Source organism: Chrysochloris asiatica, unplaced genomic scaffold (assembly GCF_000296735.1).
Source record: "Chrysochloris asiatica unplaced genomic scaffold, ChrAsi1.0 scaffold00092, whole genome shotgun sequence".
In the NCBI taxonomy this organism is placed as follows: domain Eukaryota; kingdom Metazoa; phylum Chordata; class Mammalia; order Afrosoricida; family Chrysochloridae; genus Chrysochloris; species Chrysochloris asiatica.
Window position 1 is genome coordinate 2,047,863 of NW_006408610.1, and position 24,884 is coordinate 2,072,746.

The 24,884-nt window shown below is 39.0% G+C and overlaps 1 protein-coding gene across 1 annotated transcript in view; it reads left to right on the forward strand.

Annotated features, from left to right (window-relative positions):
• The window catches only part of HMG20A (high mobility group 20A), a 123,502-nt gene extending 103,034 nt beyond the window's left edge, over positions 1-20,468 (forward strand). Inside the window, exons 5-10 of the mRNA XM_006866463.1 lie at positions 1,554-1,686; positions 3,449-3,480; positions 14,741-14,816; positions 15,551-15,766; positions 16,512-16,654; positions 19,732-20,468. Coding sequence (XP_006866525.1) covers positions 1,554-1,686; positions 3,449-3,480; positions 14,741-14,816; positions 15,551-15,766; positions 16,512-16,648 — 594 coding nt within the window. The 3' untranslated portion in view covers positions 16,649-16,654; positions 19,732-20,468. The remainder of the gene's footprint in view (positions 1-1,553; positions 1,687-3,448; positions 3,481-14,740; positions 14,817-15,550; positions 15,767-16,511; positions 16,655-19,731) is intronic.
• The last annotated feature ends 4,416 nt before the right edge of the window (positions 20,469-24,884 follow it).

The window sequence follows — 24,884 nt, forward strand, 5'->3', positions numbered from 1 at the left end:
AAAAAGGATTCCAAACCTTTATAAAATTATATATATATATATATATATCATGACCTTATTTACCTCCAAAATATCTCAGTATGTATTTTCTCACAGTAGTGATATTCTCTTACATAACAATATAATTGTTGTTATTAAGTGCCATCAAGTCGTAGTGAGCCTGTGTAGGGTTTCCAGTGAGCAGGTGGTGGGTTTGAATTGCCACTGGTTTACAGTCCAGTGGATCCATAGTGTTACACCAGAAGTCCATATAAACTACTGTACAGTTTTCAGTTTTATAGCTTTGTATTAATATAGTACTTTAATCTACCATTCCAATTTTATCAGTTAACCTAACATCATTCCTTTTTAACATTCTTTTCTCCTGCAGTACAGAGTCCAGTCTAGGATCAGATAGAATCGGGCTGCGAACCCTAAGGTCAGCAGTTCGAAACTACCAGCCGCTCCGCGGGAGAAAGATGAGGCTTTCTACTCCCGTAAAGATTTACACCCTTGGAAACCCTGTACAGGGTCGCTATGGGTCGGAACCGACTCGACGGCACTTAACAACAACAACAAGTCAAGTCTCTAGCCTCCTTTAATCTGAGCAAGAGCCTCCTGCTTCCCCCATTTATCTATTTACTTATTTATCTATTTATTTTTTTGTATAGACATAGGAATTTTAATTTTTTCCCCAATGGTCTATAATTCATTACTATATTAGATGACTTTGTTGCTTAAATTGTCTCAGCGTTAGTCATTTGGGTGTCCCTTACTGTTATGTAAGGCACAAGACTGTTTTGTGTTCAACCAATATTGTCATACCTAATGTCTTACACCGAGTTGATGAATGTATAGGGGAAGGCATTAAACAAAAGAATCCAGGTGTATCAATGAACTTCACTTAAATAATAAATAGAAAAAGCATGTAGATATAGTCTCTCTAAAAGTAATCCATTGTGGGTCCAGAGGATGAGGTAATCCTTTTTTATGTTCTTTCTCTCTATTGGGCTTTAGTGCTCACTCTTTAGACTCTTCAGAGGCCAACTGATGTATGAGATCATTCCTTCAGAATGGGTTGAGGATAGAGGAACAAGAATATTCCATTTCTTCCCCTGGGAAGACTAAGTATGTCTGTGTGGTATTCAGACCTCATGAAGACTATTGACCATGTGAAGTTCCATCCATAGGGTTAGAGGAATAACTGTAATCATCTTCTCTGTTAATTTTTTACGGGAGTGATCTCAATAGAATTTATCTTCATTAAGTTGGAAAATCCATAAATAGTCCAAAAAATCAGAATCACATGTTTCTTTGATTATATCTAACTCTGTTGATAGACCTCTTGTTTTTCTGATTATTATTTAAAGCTTATTGCCTGTTCACTTTTCTTTCAATGCTCTTATTATCCTTTGTTTTCTGTAAATACAAGGGGACTTCAGAAAGTTTGTGGGAAAATGCCCTTATCTTTTCATTACATTTTCCACAAACTTTCTGGAGCCCACTCATCTGTCACTGATATTTTACCTAAATACAATTGCTACTTCTTGAAAGGAATTCCACGTTTCTCCTAGCGCTACCTTGATGAAGCAGACCGAGATAAAGAACGTTATATGAAGGAACTAGAGCAGTATCAGAAGACTGAGGCATACAAGGTCTTCAATAGGAAAAGCCAGGATCGTCAGAAAGGCAAATCTCATAGGCAAGGTATTAGAACCATAACCAAATGTATTTGTAGTTTGTTGTGCATTTTGAATGTCGCATTAGAGTGGTAAAATATAAAAAAATGTGTTTCTGTCATCTCTGTATTAGCCTACATTCATTTATAAGCATCATGTTAGAATTCTATTAAAATTACATTCATTGCTCTCATCCTAGAAATTTCAATTAAGTTACTGTATCCAGTGACAACAATTTGGCTTATTCTCCAAGACATGTGTTCATTGCCTGCCCCTTTTTTTCCCAATTTCGTTTAGATATTTTTTTTCCTCTCTGCAAGCCTGTCTACCAAATTATGTTAACTACCTTGCATTAACACATCTGAGCCTTTCATGGATCATTTCTCTCATCTTCCAGTGATCTTCCTTTTCATTCATTCATTCATGTATGCATTCATTCAAAAATATTTATTGTGTTTCTACTGTTATATGAGGGTAAATAAAAACGTGTTGCTACTGGGTTCTAGTTCATACATGAATGGCTTTATTCCAAACAAAATGTGTTTAAACATGTCTGTATAATCATTGAGTGACTCCAGACATGTGCTCTCAGTAATATGCTTATCTTAGTCTCCTGAGGATGCTTTCCAAAAAGGACCAATCAGAACCGTAGCTTCCAAGGGGCTCTTCTAAATGAAATTCAAGGCAGAGAGGTTATAGTAACTGCTGGGTCCTCGGGGTAATCATGACAGAGTTTCTTGAAACCCGTAGACAATCACAGAGGCTTATTAGGAAGAACTTTGAAGAAACTTGAAAATGCTAGTTGAGAAACAGGCCAAGAAAGTTACACTGAGGAATTTTTTCCCCAGCAGAACAATATACCTGTTCATTCTTCAGGGATAGTAAAGACTGTCCTATGAGAATTTGATTGGGAAACCTTACCCCCATCCACCCTACAATCCTGATCTTGTCTTTTCAGACTTCTGTTATTGTTGTTGTTGTCAGGTGCCATCGAGTCGTTCCCCAAATTCAAAGAACAACATTTAAAAGGAACACAATTTGAGACCCTCAAGGATGCCAAAGCTGCCATTTTGATGTGGTTTAAATTGAAGAACATGTAATTCTTTGGGGAAGAATTAGAGAGATGGAAACCTCACCTTCCGAAGTGTATAGACCTATAGAGTATATGTTGAGAGATAATAGCTTCATATTTTGATATTTTTAATAATGGTTTCCATGATTTTGTAACAGTACTTTTTTTATTTACCCTCATATATCAAGCTCCCTTCTAGGCAGGAGGATACAGTAGTGAACAAAAAGGACAAGATCTGTGTCTTCATGGATCTTTTGTCCTGTTAAAATTATTAATCACACACCTATAAGTATTGCTTCAAGTTCCCCTTCCTTAGGAAACACTGCCAAGAAGCCCCATCAGTTCCATAACCATTGCATCTTCTCCAAACTTGAGCACCTAGCCTGCTAAAACTATAATGTACAAATGGTCTTCGATATGTGTTTCCTGTCCTCCATCCCACCGTATCCCCCTCAAAGGTAAGACCTATGTCTGCTATTTCTCTTGTGCCTAATTGTATGCTTTATAGGTATGGGATTCTCTTGAACTTGTGTTGCCCATTTGACTAATTAGTGAAGGAAAATAACATACTAACATAAATATGTTATCTTTCTTCATTAATTAATTTAGAGCCTGCATATACCAGTATTTTTTTTTTTAATTTGGCACAGTCATATATTTGAATTTTATTATTATTTTTACCTTTTAATTTAATGTCCTTATTCTTTCCTATTTTTAGATGCAGCCCGACAGGCCACTCATGATCATGAGGTAATTAACCTTCTGTCTGTGTATCATAGAGACATACATACAAGGGAATCTCATAAAGTTTGTGAAAAAATTCTGTTCTCTTTTCATTTCATTTTTCCATGAACTTTTTGAAATGTCCTCATAATGCTGCTGTTTGAAATGTTACTGAATTTGATTTCCTTTTATGCATGGCATAGTATTTATCTCATAATTCTTGTTGGATGAATTGCTTTAGGTTAAGCGCTCTTAGCATATAGCACACTGTTAATGTTGAGCCTTTCTTTGAACTACAGTTCCTAACCCCAACCTTTCCTATGGTCCAAGAATTTTAACTGACTTTAATTGCAAAGGTAGCTGGAATTTGGAGTGAGGTTTAGGAATGAGGGCTAACTGAAAACTATAACTTGACCATAGCTTATCATCTAAAATCTTAAATAATATAGGGAATCCAGCACTTAGATAAAATGAACTGTTCATCATCAGCAGGCATGTAAGCTTGCTGGCAACCATGTTGGTTCACTGGTGAGTGGAAGACAGGGAAAGGCAACAATGAAGATACGGGCTGAGTTCCACCACATTCCATAGACTCCAGTCAACCTGGAGATGGAAAAGAGAAGAGGAAAGGCTGGTTGGTCTGAAATGTGATGAGACCTGGGGAGTTCTGAGCCTATGGACAAGGACATAACCACAGAGGGCTAGAGCTGAGAGCAAAGTGTCCAGCTGATAGGAAGTGAGGGGTCTCGCACAAGAATGCCCAAATTTATAGATAGTACCCATTCGAACTAGCTTGATGATCAGAAATCAACTAGAGGATGATTAAACAAAAAATATTTTTTTTTTGATAAAGGAAATGAGTGTAAATTGTTACAATTTGATGAACTTGACCTATACTTATGGATGTAGTAGTTCAAAATACCAACTGAGAGGAAAGGAATCTTCACATCAAGCATCAATCCTATCCCCTCTGTATACAGGGTTGATAAAGATGGGCAACTCAGACATTGGCTACCTAAAATGGGGAGGCTATAAAGGCACGAAGAAACTGGCTTACAAGTTTTCAAGAGGGAGTTTAGTTTCAGAATGTGCGGGGAGAGGGGGCGGGGGGAGGTAGAATCCCCACTGTGAATAGTGTCTGGTGCAAGGAGATAGGGATACGATTCTTATGATTCACTACTGAGTAATTGTTATAATGACTAATTGCTACTGTCACAACTGTAAACGTATAAGTTTTGTAGCAAAAAGGAGGGAGTAGTTAATCTTACTATAGTCCAGGTACAGAGGACCCTAAGACAATCAAGGGAGAAGAGCACGAGTGGAATGTGGGACCCTATGCAGAGTAGCAGCAACACCAGAGATGAAGGCAAGATGATGACATGGAGAGAGGGAGCAGCTGAGGGCTCATGGAAAGAGAAATTTCGGCTGTGTGTTGGTGGCCATCGAGTTGGTACCAACTCATAACAACCATATGCACAGCAGAAGGAAACACTGCCCAATCCTGGACCAACCTCAATATTGTTGCCACGCTTGAGCCCATTGATGCTGCCACTCTGCCAGTCCTTCTCGCTGGGGGTCTTCCTCTTTTTCTCTGACCCTCTACCTTACCAAACATGATATGCTTCTCCAGGGACTGGTCCCTCTTGACAATATGTCCGAAGTATGAGAGACAAAGTTTGGCCATCCTGGCCTCCAAGGAGCATCTGGCTATACTTCTTCCAGCACAGTTTTGTTGGTTCCTTGACAGCCCATGGCACTTTCAATATTTTCCTCCAACACCATAACTCAAAAGCGTCAATTCTTTTATGGTCTTCCTTATTCATTGTCCAGCTTTCACATGCATATGAGGTTATTGAAAATACCGTGGCTTGGATCAGGCGCACCATAGTCCTCAAGCTGACATCTTTGCTCTTCAACACTTTAAAAAGGTCTTGTGCAGCAGATATGCCTAATGCAATACGTCATTTGATTTCTTGACTGCTGTTTCCATGAGTGTTGGTAGTTGATCCAAGAAGAATGAAGTCCTTGACAACTTCTATCTTTTCTCCATTGATAAGAATGTTGTTTCTTAGTCCATTGGTAAGGATTTTTGTTTTCTTTACATTGAGATGCAATCCATACTGAAGGCTGTGCTCTTTGATCTTTACCAGTAAATATTTTAAGTCTTCTTCACTTTCAGGAAGCAAGGCTGTGTCATCTGCATATTGCAGGTTGTTAATGCGTCTTCCTTCAATCCTGATGCCATGTTTTTCTTCATATAAGCCAGCTTCTCAGATTATTTGCTCAGTATACAGGTTGAATAAGTATGGTGAAAGAATACAACCCTGTCGTACACCTTACTTGATTTGAAACCATTTCAGTGTTCCCAAGTTCTGGTCAAACAAGTGCCTCTTGGTCCATGTACAGATTCCTCATGAGCATAATTAAGTGTTCCGGAATACTCATACTTCTCAATGTTGTCCATAGCTTGTTATGATCCACATAATCGAAAGCCTTTGCATAGTCAATAAAGCCCAGGTTAACATCTTTCTGATATTTTCTGCTTTCAGCCAAGCTGTCAACATCAGCAATGGTATCCCTCCTTCCACAGCCTCTTCTGAATCCGGCTTGAACTTCTGGAAGTTCTCTGTCAATGTATGCTTGCAGCCATTTCTGTATTACCTTTAGTAAAACTTCACTGGCATGGTATATCAAAGATATTGCCCAGTGATTTCTGCATTCCGTTGGGTCACATCTCTTTGGAATGGGCACAAATGCGGGTCTCTTCCAATCAATTAGCCAGATAGTTGTCTTCCAAAGTTCTTGACAGAGATAAGTGAATGCATCCTCTGCCACCTCACTTTCTTGAAAGATTTTAATTTGTATCCCATCAATTCTTGGTGCCTGTTCTTTGCCAATTCCTTCAGTGCACCTTGGGCTTCTTCGTTCAGTATCACTGGCTCTTGATCATATGCTACCTCCTGGTAAAGTGACTCTCTGTATTCCTTCCATCTACTTTTAATGCTTTCTGCATCATTCAACAATTTGCCCAGAGAACCCTTCAGTAATGAAAGTTAAGGCTTGAATATTTTCTTCAGTTCCCCCAGCTTGAGAAATGCTAAGCTTGTTCTTCCTTTTTGATTTTCTGACTCTAGATATTTGTACATTTTGTTGTAATATTTGGCATTATCTTCTCAAGCTGGTCTTTGAAATTTTCTGCTCAGCCCTTGGACCTCCCAATTTCTTCCATTTGCTTTAGCATCTCTACGCTTTAAAAAAACAACAACAACAACCAGGGAATAGAAGCCAATACTGTTGAATGATGGTGCACGGAGGAGATGGTAATCATTGCAGTGAAACGATGAGTGTAAAACTGATGTTCTCTCATGTAAACTAGCACTCAATTCACAATAAAAAAATTTTTTTTTTAAATTGTTGAACTACTATATGGACAGAACACAAATGACAATATCTTCATTCTGTGTCTCCTTTTTTATTCCTTCACTTTCTGGCATGTAATTGTTAACCTGGTCTGCACTCCTTCATTTGTTTGAACTTCATAGATAGGATTTATGTCTGTGTTCATGTGTGTGTATGCTGTGCTTTATAAAGAGTTTTACATATACATGGGAGCTTCAAAAGTGTGGAAAAATTTGAATTAAAAGATAATGGAATTTTTCCATGAACTTTTTGAAGGCACTTCATTTATGTAGCCTACTGTTAATATATGGTTGTAAGAAATATAGTATGTGGTAATTCATGTTTTCTAAACTGTCAGTGACTCCCCTTGGTTTATTAAATCACATTAAAACTCAGCAAGGTCTCTTCTCAAATGTCTTGACAACCATGTTCCTTCTACATTATGTACATATTTGAAAATCTTGACTACCCACTGTCCTCCAGATGCCCAACCATTCTCCACCTCCTGTTTGTGCTCATATTGTTCCTTTCATGAGAACACTTCCTCTCCCTCACACATTTCTTCCACCTCCTCCAACCTCCCATTTCTGCCTCTCAAAATTCTAGTTACCCTACAAACCCTCGTTCAAGTTCCATTTCTCTTTCAAGCCTTTCCTATTTCCCTCTAACTTTCTTTAGCCCTCCATGCACTCTATACTTCTTTCATACACTTAGCTGACCCATCCTGTTGAGGTTCTATGAATGTTTCTATTCAGACTCTTGAGTTTAAATAATCTACTTTCCATCTTTGCATCCAACTACATACCATCTACCATGTTACCTGTACATAGAGAAAATTCACCATAAATACTTTCTAAATTGAAATATTTGTACTCATATACCATTCACTAATGCATTTGCTTACATGACAGCTTTACCTGGTTTTGAACATAAAGAGAAAAGCTATTTTTTCTTAATGAGCCACATGAGAAGTAAATAAAATTCTTTCAGTCAAGTAAGTTAAAACGGTATCTCATACATGACCCCCTTTTTATATAAATGAATTCACTTTCTATTTTTAATAGATTACTATATCTTCAGCATCCACTAAGAAAGAAGGAAAATAGGATATTATGAAAAATAAGCAAAAGATTGGATTTCTACTTTCCCAAACATGGTTTGAGCCCCTCCTGAACGTTTCATACACTTGCGTCTGGCTCCTGGCAATACCAAGAGCTCCAAGTCTAAATAACGTCGAATGGTCCCGTGTTAAGTGAGACCCTGGTCATTAGCTTTGTAGTGTAGCTTTCTATTATTTGATCCATATGCAAGAACTCAGTAGAGGTTGACTTGAAATAATAGTGGGAATTTGAAAATAATCAAATTTTCTGATGTACTTCTTTGCATGTAATTTTTAAATTTAATTTAATCAAGGAAGTAATTTCTTCAAAATAGTTATTTATCTTGAGATGGTTATTTTCATTATCCTATTTTGTATCGTTATTGTTGCTAAGTGTCAGCAAGTCAGTACCAACTCATAGCGACCCTGTATGGTGTTTCCGAGGAGCAGCTGGTGAGTTTGAACCAGTGATTTGTGGTTCAAATTGACCTTGCAGTCTATTGCTTAACCTACAGCACCACACCAGACTCTGATTTGGTATTGGTGACCTTCAAAACATAGACAAAGGATTCAGATTTACAAGTCAAATGTATTTATTGGTTGGTTGTTATGTGCCATGGAGTTGGTTCCTACTCATAGTGACCCCTAGGGTTTAGAAGGCTGTAAATCTTTACAGGAGCAAAAAGCCTCATCTTTCTCCTGTGGAACAGCTGGTAGTTTCGAACTGCTGACCTTGAAGTTAGCAGCCCAACTCATAACCATTAGGCTACCAGAGTACTTATTACTGCTCATAAATTATAAAGATATATGAGAAGCATAATAATGACTACTTTATTCTTCATATAAATTACGTTGTTGTGTGCCGTCCAGTTGGTTCCACCTCATAGTGACCCTGTGAGGCTGGTCAGTTTGAACTGTTAGCCTCGGAGTTCCAGTCTAGGGTTTACCCTACAGTGTCACTCCAGGGCTCAGAAAAAAAGCACTATGAGTTAAAAAGCAGTTACAGAAGACCCCATGGAAAAAGAAGGAAGTGACTTAGGGCTTAAAGATGGCACAGGTCTTCTATGTGTGTTAGGGGAAGAGAACACCCCAGGATGGGTAAAATGACTTAAGCAGAGAGATGGATAAATTAATGTAATATAACAGTAAGTATCTTAGAAAGTGCCTGAAACATAATAGATTCTAAATGTATGCTTATTTTCCTTTACCTGCTTGAGAAATAAAATGAGATATATGTAACAGAATAGTCTTAGAGCTCATCTAAGAATACTAAGACCTCAGAGGTCCTCTCAACTGAGCCTCTCATTTTGCCAGTGAGAAAAATTACTTGCCTATAATGGGAAAGAACTTAACCCAAAATTACTTGTTGAATTATGTAGAGGCAGAAGTCTGACGAAACCCAAGCTTTCTGTATTTCTGTCTAGCATTATTGACATCCCATAGGATACTATACAAAGTAAGTTAATGCTGAAGGTTAAAATGGGCCTGGTTGCTTGAGATGTCAGCAATAGTTGTTGCTAGTTGACAGACTGGTTTGTGTATAGTAATGAAACCTATTGTATTCTTGTATGGAATTTGGATTCCTAAGACACTGTTGCCAAGGCAGGTAGTGGAGCATGCATATTAGAGTTAAAGACATGCTGGTCTGAAAACCATTCTGCATAGCAATGGAACACTTCAGCTTGGTACACAATATTAAGAGCATTCCCTGAAGTAAAAGGTACTTGAGATAAGCACATCACACGCTGAAATTCTGGCTCTGAGCCTAGATTACAACACAATAGGTTCAGTTCAAAAGGACTTGTGTTCTCTTACCCTCCACTCCATATATAGCATGAAAACCAAAGAGAAGAGTATTCTTACTCTTCTCAAATTGAAACTCAGGCACTAGACCCAGGAGTCAGCTAGGGTTACTCTCTGCAGCATGTCTACATCTCAGGTGAGGACTAAGACAGAAACAATCATTTTGTTTCTCCTTTAATTTATGAGAAATGATAAAATGACACTTAGCCTGAACAAATTAGACCCTTCCAATGAAGAGGTAATCAAATCCATATGATTCTAATCCCTTGAGTGATCCTTGGAGCAGCTTAAGTATATCCAAGTCCCACGGAGAATCCTCTCCAGGCCAAGTAATGTTCAGTAATGGAAGAGTGCTGATGGCTTTTATTACCACTCTTCCGTTAAGTAGAATTTCTCAGTTGCCTTTCAGAGACTGAACAGTTCTCTTTAATTGCTTTAATGTTTCTTATTTTGCATTCTAAGAATCTGTACCAAGGGGCAGTGTGTTATTGCACCTGTGTTGTGCTGTACTCTGCTCTTCCACAGTTCACACTGGTTTAGACTGTTCTAGCAAAGTAGAGAACAGAAAATAGGTTAGGCAGTCTGAAGAGAACCAGGGCTACTGCATTTGGAGAGGGCAGTTGCACCATGATAATAGTAACCAATTATGGTGACCTGACTATCTATAAATAGCCGTATTTCAATGTGTGGCAAGACAGCTTATCTTGCAGAAGCCTATACAGTTAAGTAGGATGGTAAAGTCCTAAGACTTTATCCTAAGACATTTGTTCTATCTTCTACATGTTGTCATATGTATCTTAAGTTCCTGTTTCCCTGCAGTAGCAGAGTTAGAGCATATCGTAAACGAGCAGAATGGAGAGAAAGCCACTAGAAAATGTGTTTTAGCTTCCTTTTGGAACCAATCTTCTATGGTGGTGGTGATGTGCTGTGGAGTCAGTTCTGACTCATAGTCGACCCTGTACAGGGTTTCCAAGGCTGTAAGTTTTTATGGGAGTAGAAAGCCTCATCTTTCTCCTGTGGAACTGCTGGTAGTTTCAAACTGCTGACCTTAAGGTTCACAGCCCGATTCGTCACCACTAGGACTGGCTCTAGGTAGGGCTTTGTATTGCTCTAAGAAACATTCTTTAGGAAGAAAATGATAGGATAACTATTAAGTGTGCTTTAAGTTTCTTTGGGTAAATACAGGTATCATCAGTTAGTATGTGGTTGGTGTATCTTCTGGTTAAACATACATAGGTGGTCCCACAGTCTTTGTTTTCTTAAGGGAAAGCAGCCCCTTTTTGTTTTATTAATCTCCTCTCATTAAAAAATGGGAGTCCTGGTGTAGCACCAAAAGATAAGCGCCTGACCTCAAGGACAGTTTGAACTCCAAGGCCTATGGTACAAGCTCACCAGCCGCTTCTCGGAAAGCCTACACAGGGTCGCTATAAATCGGAACCAACTCGATGACATTTAACGACAATAACAACAATTTTTAAAGAGTTGCAACAGTACATTGACAGGGAACTGCCAGAAATTCAAGCTGGATTCAGAAGAGGACATTGAATGAGGGATAGCATTGCTGACGTGAGATGGATCTTGGCTGAAAGTAGAGAATACTAAAAAGATGTTTGCTTGTGCATTTCTGATTATGCAAAGGTTTTAACTGTGTGGATCATGACAAACTATGGATAACATTGTGAGGAATGGATATTACTGTGTTTATGAAGAGCATGAGGCAGTCAGTAGAACACAAGGGAACATTGAATGGTTTACTATTAGGAAATGTGTGTGCCAGGGCTATATCCTTTCACCATACGTATTCAGTCTGTATGCTGAGAAAATCAACTGAGAAGCTGGATTATATGAAGAACATAGCATCAGAATTGGAGGAAGACTCATTAACAACCTGTCATATGTAGATGATACAGCCTTGCTGGCTGGAAATAAAGAGAACTTAAAATACTTACTGATGAAGTACAAAGACTATATAGCCTTCACTATGTATTACTGTAATGTAAAGAAAACAAAGATTCTCACAACTGGACCAATAAATATTATTATGATAAATGGAGAAAAGATTGAAGTTATCAAACACTTCATTTTGCTTGGATCCACACTCAACACTGGTGGAAGAAACCATCAAGAAATCAAACAACTTATTACATTAGGCAAATCTGTTGCAAAAAACCTCTTTAAAATGTTCAAATGACAAGATACCAGTTTGAGGACTGCTGTATGTCTAATTCCTGATTTGAGCCATGGTATGTTCAGCAGCCTCATTAGCATGTGAAAATTGGATGGTGAATAAGAAAATCCATAGAGTAATCTATGCATTTGTATTACGCTGTTGAAGAAGAAGAATAAAAGTACTGTGGACTGCCAGAAGAACAAACAAATCTGCCTTACAAGAAGTGCAGCTGGAATGCTCCTTAGAAGCCAGGATGGTGAAACTTCATCTCTCATATTTCGTACATGTTTTCAGGAGGGAGCAATCCCTGGAGAAGGACATCATACTCGGTAAAATGGAGAGTCGGTGAAAAAGAGGAAGCCCCCCAGCAAGATGGATTAACCCAGTGGCAGCAGCAGTGGGCTCAAAACGTAACATTTGTGAGGATGGCACATCCTTACCCATGTTGTGCATGGGCCACTATGAGTTGAAACCAACTTGACAGCACCTAACAACAAAGAAAAACATGGCATCAGGATTGGAGGGAGACTCATTTACAATCTGCAACAAGCACATGATACAACCTTGCTTACTGAAAATGAAGAGGACATAAAAGACTTACTAATGAAGATCAGAGACCACATCTTACAGTATGGGTTGCATCTCAATGTAAAGAAAACAGAAATCCTTACCACTGGACCAATAAGCAACATCCATATAAATGGAGAAAAGATTAAGGTGTCCAAGACTTCATTTTGTGCTGCTCAACCATCAACACTCGTGGAAACAGCAGTCAAGAAATCAAATGTTGTATTGCATTAGGCAAATCTGCTACACAAGATGTCTTTAAAATGTTGAAGAGCAAAATGCCAATTTGGGGACTAAGATGCACCTGACCCAAGCCATGATATTTTCAGTAATTTAATATGCCTATGGAAGTTGGACAGTGAATTAGGAAGACCATAGAAGAATTGATGCATTTAAGTTACAGTGTTGGAAGAGAATATTGAAAGTACCATGGACTGCAAAAAAAAAAAACCACAGAACAGATCTGTGTTGGAAGAAGTACCGTCAGAGTGCTCTTTTAGGTTGGTCAGACTTCGTCTCTCGTACTTTGGACATATTAGGAGTGACCAGTCACTGGAGAAGGATATCATGTTAGAGTGTAGGGACACAGAAAAAGAGGAAGACCGCCAGTGATATGGATTGGCACAGTGACAGCAACAGTGAATGGGCTCAGGCGTAGCACTGATTGAGGTTAGCACAGGACTGGGCAGTGTTTTGTTCTATTGTACATAGGGTAGCTATGAGTCAGTACCAGCTCAATGGCACCTAACAACAACAATGACAAAATGGTTTTAAGGATCCCAAATCCCGACTCTTGCAGCACTGGATCATAAATGGGTGGGATACAGGCAGGTTAGTAAAGGACGTGGCTCTGTGAGAGGACTCTTGGACTTTGTCCAGCAGTCATAACAGCAGAACACACTCTGCTCCCTCTCTGCTTGCTTCCTTTCATTCTGCTCCAGCAGCAGCTCTCTCAACCACCAATGCTGTCAACTCAGTTCCCCAGCCTCTGCCAGCAGGTCCAGCAGCAATGGTGACAGCAGTGATGAGGACAACCTGAAGAGGGTTCCCCATAAGATTTTAATATAGTGCCTGCACAACATCCGAATCACATAGCATCCTATTTCACAGAACATACCCTGAACATTAGGCAACACATACCTGTTCATAGTTTTTCAGACTTCCACCTTAGATGTGTCTCTGATACTGGTGAATGTTGATTCCATTAGCTATTTCTTCAGTTCTCATTTCCTACTCTGCGCTTTCCCATCTTCAATTGTGCAAGATTTGGAATACTGTGCCAAAAAGCTGATAATTTATGTTAATATTGTTCTCAGCTTCACATTCATTGTAGACATGACAGCCAATGCATTTTGAAAATATTGACTTCCTTCTTAAGAATCATTGTGCAGTGTATTTTGTAGCGGTTTTGTGAGTTGATTTATTGGCTAATTAATTTTATGCTGTGTTATTCTCTTCTATGTCACATCATTCCTGGCTTTCTCATTTTTAGAACCTAGTTATTTCTGGCGTCTTGGTTTTGTTGCTTGCTTTTTTGTTTGCTTATGTGTTTGTTTTTCACATGTTTGAAGAAATTCTAAAAGAACCTCAAAAATAGGTTCCCCCTGGAAAATAAATAGAAGTAACATTGAAATATTGTCATTAGTCTCATGACTGGAAGATCTCTGCTTAAAATATTTATTACCCACTCTATGAATTTGGATTAGCAGTCAGAGACCATTCATTTTATGTACATAACTAATAGAAGTGAATGAAAAACCACCTAGAAATTTCCTTTCTCATTCCCCACTTCAACCGCTTTCAGAACTATACTATTAATTACTCATAACACAGAACTAAGATATGACTTCTAAATTCTCAATTAGGGAAATTTGTGTAGTTTTGTTTGTGCAGCACTGAATATGGAATCTTCTTGAGCTCGTATAGAAGTTCGATTTTAGTGGAAAGGTGAATACATTTCCTTTGCAGCCACACCTGGACTGATTCCTGTTCACCTGGCTGTTTTTTAAGGAAACACATGGCCATTGTGCTTTCAAGCCTTATTGAATTTTGTTTGCTAAGAATGAACTGTTCTGAAAGGAAGGTGAGAATGGTTGAAAAAACTTAACGTAAGAATGCGATCGGTGTCACTAAATTGTGTTGAAACTGTTGAATTGGTCTGTGTTTTGCTGTGTATATTCCGACAAGAAAATAAGTAAAATTTAGGGGACAAAAACACCATGAGCTCTTCTGTTCCTTTTGATTCACAGAAAGAAGCAGAGGTAAAGGAACGATCTGTTTTTGACATCCCTATATTTACAGAGGAATTCCTGAACCACAGCAAAGGTGATTGGTGAAGATCTTTTGTGTTCCTCAGGTCTGTGGCAGGGGATTCAATTCTCAGGAGGAATTCATTGTTCACAGATGATGGTAGTGATATGCCTCCATAGAATTTGTCTGGAAGACAATCACTGTTTCCATTTCACTTCTGTTTTGAAAGGAGCTACTCAGGCACCCTTGGAGAAAAGCTAAGCAAGTGTTATCAAAACTGCCCTGGTCTCTGGTACAACAGGACTAAATATAAATCATTAATTCAAATGTTTTCAAACTCTTAACCATGAAACTGGCTGTGTAAATGAACACTTACGTGGGAGTCCAAAATTTGAAATAAGTCAGAGCAAAGCTGATCCCATTGCAGTGAAAATGGGGGCCCACAGCTGTACTTGGCCAGTCTCTCAGGATTCCTCTGCAAAACCCCTCAGGCTTCTTCAATGCAGAGTTTTAAAAAGCAAAAACAAACAAATAATACTGCTTTAATACTTTGGAGGATTGCAACTGTTCCTTGCAATCTTATATATAGAATATGACCAACTTTAGAAAATGAAACTAGCTCTAGGGAGCCAGGCATTTGGGTGCTGGAATTGCTATCTGGAATGCCAATAATGAGAACAGGGAGATGAGGTGGAGAGTTAAAGGAATTCTCATTGGAGGCTGCTGAGCAGAATTTCCATGTAATAGTCTTTGGAACACCTCAGAGACTGCTTCTAGAGCTGTGTGTTTTCTGTGGGGGGTTGTCCTAGCCCGGGAGGCAGAGCTCCGCCAGCTTCGCAAGTCCAACATGGAGTTTGAGGAAAGGAATGCAGCCCTGCAAAAGCACGTGGAGAGCATGCGCACAGCAGTGGAGAAGCTGGAGGTGGATGTAATCCAGGAGCGGAGCCGCAACACAGTCCTCCAGCAACACTTGGAGACCCTGCGGCAGGTGTTGGCCAGCAGCTTTGCCAGCATGCCCTTGCCTGGTAATGACATTTCAACTCATGGGGGGGTCACGGGGGTGTGTGTAGAATATTGTCTATGATGATATTGGTGTGGTGAGACTTTAATAATCCCTCAAGAGGAAAATCAATAAAATACATTTTTTCCCCTGAGAGTTTTCTGTGGGTGATATAATAGAATCTGTATTGGCTAAAATTATCCCTAGATTCTCTGATCATTTAATTTTTCCTTACTTGTATTTTAACACAATATACTTCCTTTCTGTTGAGTGTAATTCAATACTCAGAACAATGGAAGCTGATTAATAAATCCTGAATACAGCACTTTCTCTCATGTGTGTATGTTTGCCTGCTATGTATTTGTTTCTGTCTCAGTCATAACGAAGCAGAGAACAGACATATAAGTATGAGAGGGTGTCAAAAAGTTTGTGGGAAATTCCCATTATCTTTAAATTCCATTTTTCCATGAATATTTTGAACCCTCCTCTTATTTCTTATGTAGTCTTTCATTTTTGAGGCTAGTCACAGAAAACTTGAGTCTCTAACCTATGTTTATTATATGTAGCTGCTCACATATACTTTACAATAATTATATAGCCAATCTGTTTATTTAGAGTATATGGATTCATTTGATTTCTCTGAGATCTAAAGCCTCTATTCTAAAAATATAATCTTGGTTGAGGAATAGATCACAAATAGTCACAATTTCATTTATTTAATGGTTGAGCTGATGGGGACTGTTTCCTGCCTTTCTTTCTCTCTCATGTAGGAAGTGGAGAAACACCTACAGTGGATACCATTGACTCCTATATGAACAGACTGCACAGTATTATTTTAGCTAATCCCCAAGATAATGAAAACTTCATAGCTACAGTTCGAGAGGTTGTGAACAGGCTTGATCGTTAGAAAAAGGTGAGTGCTCATTACTAAGATCCCAGAATTACATTGAGCAAATGAGTAGAAGAGTTAAGATTCTTGTTGCATAACATCTAAATGTATTAAATAATATTAGAAAACAGAATCAAGACAGTTTTCTTATGCTTGTCTCATCATGATTTAATGGAAAGTGCATGCTGTTTTTGAACCTATGTTCTACCTTTGTCACTTATTAGATGTATTCTTGAGCATTCATTTTTAAAGGATTTTAAATAGTGAATGAAAGGCTAGAGGAAAGCATCCAAAAATATCACTTAGAGCAAAATACCACTTAGTTGTTATTTTCTGTGGAAATGAAGGTTAATGATAATTTACAATAGGTGTATATAAATTTGAGTAAGTAAGAAGCTTTTCATTCACCACTTAATATCAGAGTGACTGTTGTATGTTAAATGTTGTTGTGAACTAACCCTACAGTGTAACGGTTAGTGCCTTGATTTAAGAGATTAAAAAATAACCAGACTCTAAACAAATCAGAGAAGAAAGGAAAATAAACACTCTTAAAAGAGTATACTCAACAAAGGATGAGTAGTATGTGTCACTGCCCTTTTAGAGGAGAAAAAAAAATACATTTCCAGATGAGATCTGCTTATGTAAACTTAAAGTTTTGGGTATAATGGTCACTCATCAGGTATCATTTTTTAAATGGAAGTTATATTTTTCAGTCGAATTACTAGTGATAGGATACCCTTTAGTATGCTTTCCCATCGATGCCTCTTGGTCTTCTATATATACCAGCATCTTCATGGGGTGGACTGTGAGTGATACGTATAAGAATAAATAAAGTGATTCTTTGTCTAATAAGGTGACATCTGCTAACAGATAAAGACAGAAGTCTCTATCCTTTTTGGTCATGCTCTTGGACAGTAGCTGTATAGGCCATTCATTATACTTTAGCCTCTGTGGGCTCTGATGGGGAAGGGATTACTGTGTTTCTAGTGAGTAGCCAGATGGAACGGACTGTACTTCTAAGAGAGATGGCTGGACTCCCTACAGAATAAAGATGTGGCATTACTGCTGCTGTTTATGATGGGAACAGCTTGTAAATTTAGGCCTGGGATTTTCAGACGCTCATCATCCTTCTCATTTTCACACAGTGTTTTCAATTAGCACTCTTGTAGGCTTGAAAAGAGAGAGCTGGGAGAAACTGTGTAGAAGATTGTAAAAGGACACAGTAATTGATAGCGTGGTGTTTCCTCACGTTAGGACACTTATTGCAAGTACTGAGCCAAAAGTGGCTTTCTATTTTGAGCATTTTTCCAATAAGGCTATCCTAAAGCTTTGTGGCTCTGTAGGATAAGCACTGAACTGGTAGCCACAAGGTTGGCAGTTCAAACTCACCATCTCCTCCTTGGAAACCCTATACAGGGTTGCTATGAGTTGGGAATAACTTGACAGCTCTTAACAACAACAAAGCTTTACATATTCTGAAAATAACAGATTATAGTATCTGCTTTCTGAGTGCCATAGAATACCTAGAATGTCACCATTATCCTTGATTTTAACCTACAAATATTTTTACCTTGAAAAAAATAATATGAAAATGTGAACTATTTTATTACTTTGGATTCTTACATTCTGGCCATGCAGACATGACTAAGAATAGATAGTTCTTCATACCCCTTTAACTGCCAAAACAAAACCATTACAAAGACTGTGATTAATACGAGCTTGGCCTCATTATACACATATATACAAGCAGCTAGGCCTAATGCCCCAGCAGTTATGCTGCAATTAGGTGCACTGACATAAGCTGCTTGACAAAGCTTCTCTGTACTGTCAGGAGCCAGTGAATGAAGGGAAGCTTGTGGTACACAAGTCTTAGAGCATATCAGAAATAGAGGGGATCATTAGAAATCCCAGCATTTCATATGAAGAAACTGAGTCCCAAAGAGGTAAAATGCCCCGCCTAAAAAAGATCTGAGTAGATGAGGGCAGAACCCAGGACTAGAGCACAGGTAGCTAAATCCCCATCCAGTGGGATTTCTAAAACGTCACTATAAGGAAAAGAAAGGGATGCACTAAAACTTCTTAGAATCAAAGTATTAGGATGAATGTTGTTTAAGTACCTTCGAGTCAGTTCCAGCTCACAGTGACCCTGGACAGGGTTTCCAAAGAGCAGCTGGTGGATTTGAACTGCCAGTGTTGTGGTTCAAAGTCTGATGCTGATCCTACAGCGCCACACCAGCAGTCCGTTAGGATAAACAGAGAGGAAAGAAGTAATAATCTAGTAATTATAATGCTATATAGCTTATTTTTATAGATAAACACTAGAAGAATGACTTTAGCTGTCCTCTTTCTTTGTGGCTAACTAATATCTAGAGAAAAGTGGGGTTGGAAGGAAGAAGCAGTTTGGGGTTGCTGTCATGTTGGGAGATGACTACTGTATACAGATGACCAGAGTTCATATGTTGCTTGATTTCAGTTGAGCAAAATGAGAAATAGTTAAGATTGAAATAGTATTTTTCTCATGTGATTTTATTTTTAGCAACATGACAGCATTTATTGATCATATTCACACAGCACATTCTCATATGTGTAGATATCCTTAGAATAGTGCTTAATGAAATTTTTATTTGATTGGCCATACATTCTTTGAAACAAAATAGAGTATATCATAAGATTTGTCCCTAATAAATGCTTTTCTGTGTCCAGCTGACAATTTTCCTACCTCCTATTAGAGTCGTAGGACGGCACTACCTCCTATTGGAGTCTTGGTACTAGACTATTAACTGCAAAGTTGGTGGTTCAAACTCACTAGCTGCTCCTTGGAAGCCCTAGACAGGGTTTCTGAAAGTTGGAACTGACTCGGTGTAACTTAACAATTGTGGCTGAACAGGAGCAGGGTCATGTTTTCTCATTGAAATGTTATCTAAAACAGCTCAGTGAGGTTGCCTGCTTGTTTCATGAGCTCTTTACTTTACATTGATCTTACTCCTCACCTTCTTAAGATATGGAACTAAGCATTTTATTTTTAATTTATAGGCCTAACCCCTTCTGCATAGTACTTAACTTTTTTGTGTCTTTTTTGTTTTGTTTGTTTTATTTTCCAGGTATTAAAGCTTCAAGATGTTCTGTAAGTAGTTTTACTTGTGTGGAATGAGAAGCCATGGATGGAAATTTGAACTGAATGGGGGCAGAAAGGGAATACAGATCACTTTCCTTGGGAAGAAATTGTCATTGAGTTAAATGCCTTCACCCCAGGAAGCCATATGAGGGAGCAGCCAAAAGAACTTGTGTGAGAACTTCCTGTGGAATCTTGCTTGTGTGAAGCTTTGAAAAGTATACAGCCACTCTGGTCTTCAGTTTGCTATCATTTCCATTTCTGTTAAAAGTGGATCTGCATTGAGTCTGCTGACTTGGTGACCCTGTGACTGACATCTGCAGCGGAAAGGAAGACTTCCCATTGTTGATTCCAGATTGGACCCTTTTATCAGTGGCGCTCCAGTTTTCTTACCTAGCTGTCACTTCTTTTTTGATGCCTTTGGGGGGTTATTTTTTGCTTCTCTTCACCCCTACCAAGTTATACATCTCGATGGTCTGACCTCTGGGCTTTATGACTCAGTGGGGTTCTTCAGGAGAGTTTCTATCATTGGACAGGCCCCTATTTTCTCCCATCATTGCCCTGCTGTGACTCCAAAGTAAGAAGCTTCTTGTTGACAGTGCCCTGTGGAGCAGGCTGTGTTTCCTACCCCACATGGTGCTCCATAGGTGCCAGCCCTCCTCTAGGCTTTGTGATTGCTGCCCTGAAGCAGAATGCTCTTTCCTTCCTCCTTGGTACAGCCTGCTGTTTTCTAAGCATTGCTCCCGCACATACATGTTGTCCTAGCCCCAGCAAGGCTCTTCTGTTCCCATCTGTTGGCTGTGTCTTGTGGAGCATTTTTTGCTGAGGAGAAGCTCATTGATAAACAGAAGAGAAAGAGTAGTTTCTCCTTTGGTATTGAGAAAAGCCCCAAAGTTTTTCATACCTGAACACTGAGGGAGTCCGTGTCTTTAAGTGTCTTGATTCATGGATTTAGATAGCTGTAAGCGTCATTCAAAAATAGTCTTTTGAGCTGACAAAAAGGGCACAGAGGAATTCTCACATTCTTTGTCTTCCTTCTGAAGCCTTTTAACCACTAAATCTATGTGAAAAAGACAGGCTTCCAGTACTTCTCCCTCCTTAGCAAGGGATTTTTAACAGTAAAGGAGAAGAGAAGTTTCTGATGATTCTCACCCAAGATCTTTTGTGGGTGGGGAATGGAGCTGGGGTGGGAGATGCTCTAGAACACAAAGCTAAAGGTTGCAGCTAAGATCTTTGGAACCAAAGCAGAGCCTGCTGAGCCCATTGTCCAGGCACCAGGCCACAGAAGGCAGGTGGATGGAAGTCTGGCCCCTCTCACAATATGCCTACAAACCAGGGTGGAAGCCAGAAACTTGCTGTCATGTTGGTCTTAGCAGCAGCTCCTTACCTGTTTCTTTATTTGCCCAAAAGAAAACAAAATACCTTTTTTGTTTGGTTTTTTTTAGTGTCATATGTGAACAAACATCAAATTTCCATGTGCTACATTCTACACCCAACCACTTGGCAGTTGGTAGCGTAGTGGTTACAAATCGGGCTGCAAACCTGAAGGTCAGCAGTTCAAAACTACCAGCCGCTCCGCGGGAGAAAGATGAGGCTTTCTACTCCCGTAAAGATTTACACCCTCGGAAACCCTGTACAGGGTCGCTATGGGTCGGACCCAACTCGATGGCACTGAACAACAACAACAGTGTACATATAACCACTTGGCAGTTTTTCCCATCGCTGTCTACTATAAACCTAGCCAATTCCTTGCTTTTCTATAGTTTCGTGTAGCTCCTTCTCATACCTGCTGTTCTTCTCACTTCTTTCAGGCTCTGTCCACTAAGTTCCTGTTAGAACTTTGTGTCTATGGCAGAAGGACATCCAAGCTGTCCCTGGAAGTTTGTGTCTGCCTTCTACCAGATTCTTCACTTCTTCCTCCTATTTCTCTGTTTGTTCTTTGTGTTCAGTATTGTACAGCTTTATTAGCAGTGCTATTGTAACCAGGAAAGGCTGGGATGCAGTGGTCCACTATCATTCTCCTGACTCTAGATTGACCCTTGACAATGACTTGAACTATTTGCATATTCAGGCTACCAGAGATCTCAGAAGAGCTTACCATCTGAAATCCTTTTCACAAAATAAGCAGCTTGCCTTTGAAATGCTGACTCTCCTAGTAGCTACATATCTGACTCACTGATGTCTGAGGTTTCAGCTGCCACCAACCTGCCAGGTTCTCTAGAACAAATCCGTGCCTCCTTTATTCTCTGTGCTCCACAAGGAGGTGGTAAATTAGGTTACAGGCTAGCACAATGCCTAATTCATGTTTCCCAATAAGCTTGTACATATTACTGTTCTAATTTAGAATCCTGGTTTTTGCACTTCTGTGTTGTTTTCAAGAAATATGTTGTTGCCTATTCAGTGTTACAGATTTCCTTTTTTATTGTTATTACTAAAAATACAACAAGGAGCAGCTGAGAAAAGAGATGAGGTGTTTTATTTCTGAAAAGTTAAATTTTAGGGGAAAAAACTGTGTACATGTGTTTGAATCTGTTGACATGCCAAGTTTTCTGTACAAGTGTTTTGTAATTAAACTTTTAGATTTTTTTATTTTATTTTAAGAAGTGGGATATGCTTGCTTGACATTTGCCTCATTAAAATTTTCTATGTTGAATTCACCTGATTCCATTTTTTTAAAAAAATTGTATTTCATTATGATTTAGGTGCCGATTTCCACAGAAAATTAGGTTTCCCTTTAACAGTTTTTATACAAATGATTTCATGTCCTTGGTTGCCATTTTTACACCATCAGCATTCCCATTATTTCCATTGTTCTAGCTTCGCTTCCCCTCCTGCCTTCTCATCTGTGCTTTCTGGGTCAGTCTTGACCATGTGGTCCCATGTAGTTAATTGTTTAAGAGGGCACATTATTTATGGGTGATATTGTTTATGTAATAAACCAATCTGTTATCTGGCTGAAATTGCTTCAATTTCAAAGTCAGCGTATCTTAGGGCAACAGACCTGGGATTCTTCTAGTTTTTATGGGCCCAGTAAGTTTGGCCTCTTTCAGGAATTTGAGTTTTGTGTTTCATTGTATCCAGGACTTTACTGTTGTGTCCCTGGGCAGAAGGGTCAGCACCGTCTAGTTCTTCTCATTTTAGAGAAGGCTATGGTTCGTGTGGACTGTTAGTACTAGGGAGCACCTGATTCCATTTTGTCTGCATTGTGATGTGGGAGGGATGTTCTACCTCTGCTTCTCTGTCTTAAAGACTGTCAACTCTCCATTAATCATCAAATCTGTTAACGCTTTTAAAGCAGTAACACAATCATTTCACTAATTACTTATTCAAGATGTGTCTTAACTAACAATACAATGAGTTGTAATTCATTTTAATACAGCAGCAGTATTCTCGAGGCAACTTGAAAGAAGTCTAATATTTTTAAAGTCAGTGACAACAGTGCCCTTGATGAGAGATCTTTTGACAGATGAGTAAATTGTACTTAAATACGAGTTTTAAAATAACCACTATTTAACCAATCAAAATTATTTTTAAAGAAATGTGTCACCTATTTCCACATGCTTTTTAAAATCATAGGGTTAAGGTAACCTGGCTCCCCAAACCTGCTGCCTTCCAGGTAGCCAGTTGTGTGGCATTGGGCAAGTCTTGCTTATTTTCAACTCCAGTTTCCTCTTTTGACATAACACATACCACAGCTCTCTTACACTGTTGTCCGAAGGATAGAATTAGCACAATTAAGCATGCTTTGTGACATATGAAGTGTCTGCTGTGTGAATGCCGAGAACTACCATGGTAGCTGGGGTGTGATTAAGTTTGACTGCATTTAACAGAAACCCAAAGTAGCAACTATTTAAACAAGAAGAGTGTCTCTCTCAGACAAGAGTATTCAGAAGGAAGGCAATCCAGGACTAATATGGAAGCTCCTGTCTGTGCCACACACAGTTCCTTTCTCAGGGTCACCTCATGGTCCAAAATAGGCACTTGACAAATAGCCATCACTTTGGAATTCCTGGCAGCATGAAGAAGCAAAAAGGGCAGAGACAAAATGGACAAGCCTCCTGAGTCACTTCCCATTTAAGAGAATCTTCAGCAAACTCACACTCAACATTTCCACATAAGTTTCATTGGCCAGAACTCAGTCACATGACAACAGCTATCTATAAGGGAGGCTAAGAAATGTCATCGTTGCTTGTCGCCCAAGAGTATACAGGTTTTTTGGAAGAGGAGGAAATGGGCAGGCATATGTATGTAGTTCATGTTAATTTCATGTCTCCAGATGCTTGGTTCTACATGCATGGACAAGTCTGCTGTGCCAGTGAATGTATAAGCATTAGCATGCATTTGCCTCTTGGTCATCTGACAATGACTGTGTCCTTCCTTGGCACTGTTTATTGATGTTTTTTCCCAAAAGCCAGAAAGCTGAAAACTTAAGTTTAGCCTGAATTGGCATTTCCTGTACCCACCTTAGTTCCTCCCTTACGCACAAACAGCTGGTGGCCAGTCTTGTTTGGTAAAAATCAGCATAAACAGGTGGTAGTATTTCCCCCAGTTGTTTGTTCCCTTTTTCTAACTGCTCAGCATCTGCTGGATTAAAACAACACCAGGATAATCTTTCCCTCGGGGTGGGGAAATTGAAGTATTGCTGGGAGGAAAAGCTCATAGCTACTTCCTGCCCACTGAAAGAATTTCCTGTCTTGGAACTGAGAGTTGTTCCAAGTCAGGGTCTTTTTCTTTGTTCTATTTGTTTACCTTTTGACACATAGCCTGCACTTAAGTATATACTTTACAGTAGCTATGGAAATAAACACGAGCTCATATGCTGGCTCATAAAAGAGGTCAGGATTGGGAGTCAGAAAGAGAAGATAAAAAATGTTTCTGTATACCCACTCATCCAGATACCATTTTAGTATAGTTTTCATGGGAATGTGTATCTACGAGGAGACACTTGCCAAAGGAGAATGTAAATTAACTGAGTGAAACGCAGAAAACAGAAGGAGCTGTAAGGGATTGGGAAATTAAGAACAAATTTTTACAGATAGAAGGAGGTTTGTAAACTACCTGTGGCATTGGATCAGTGGGAAGATGCCTTAGATATATTTATGGAGAAGATAAGGTAGTGGTTACAGTAATCGTCTTTTTCTC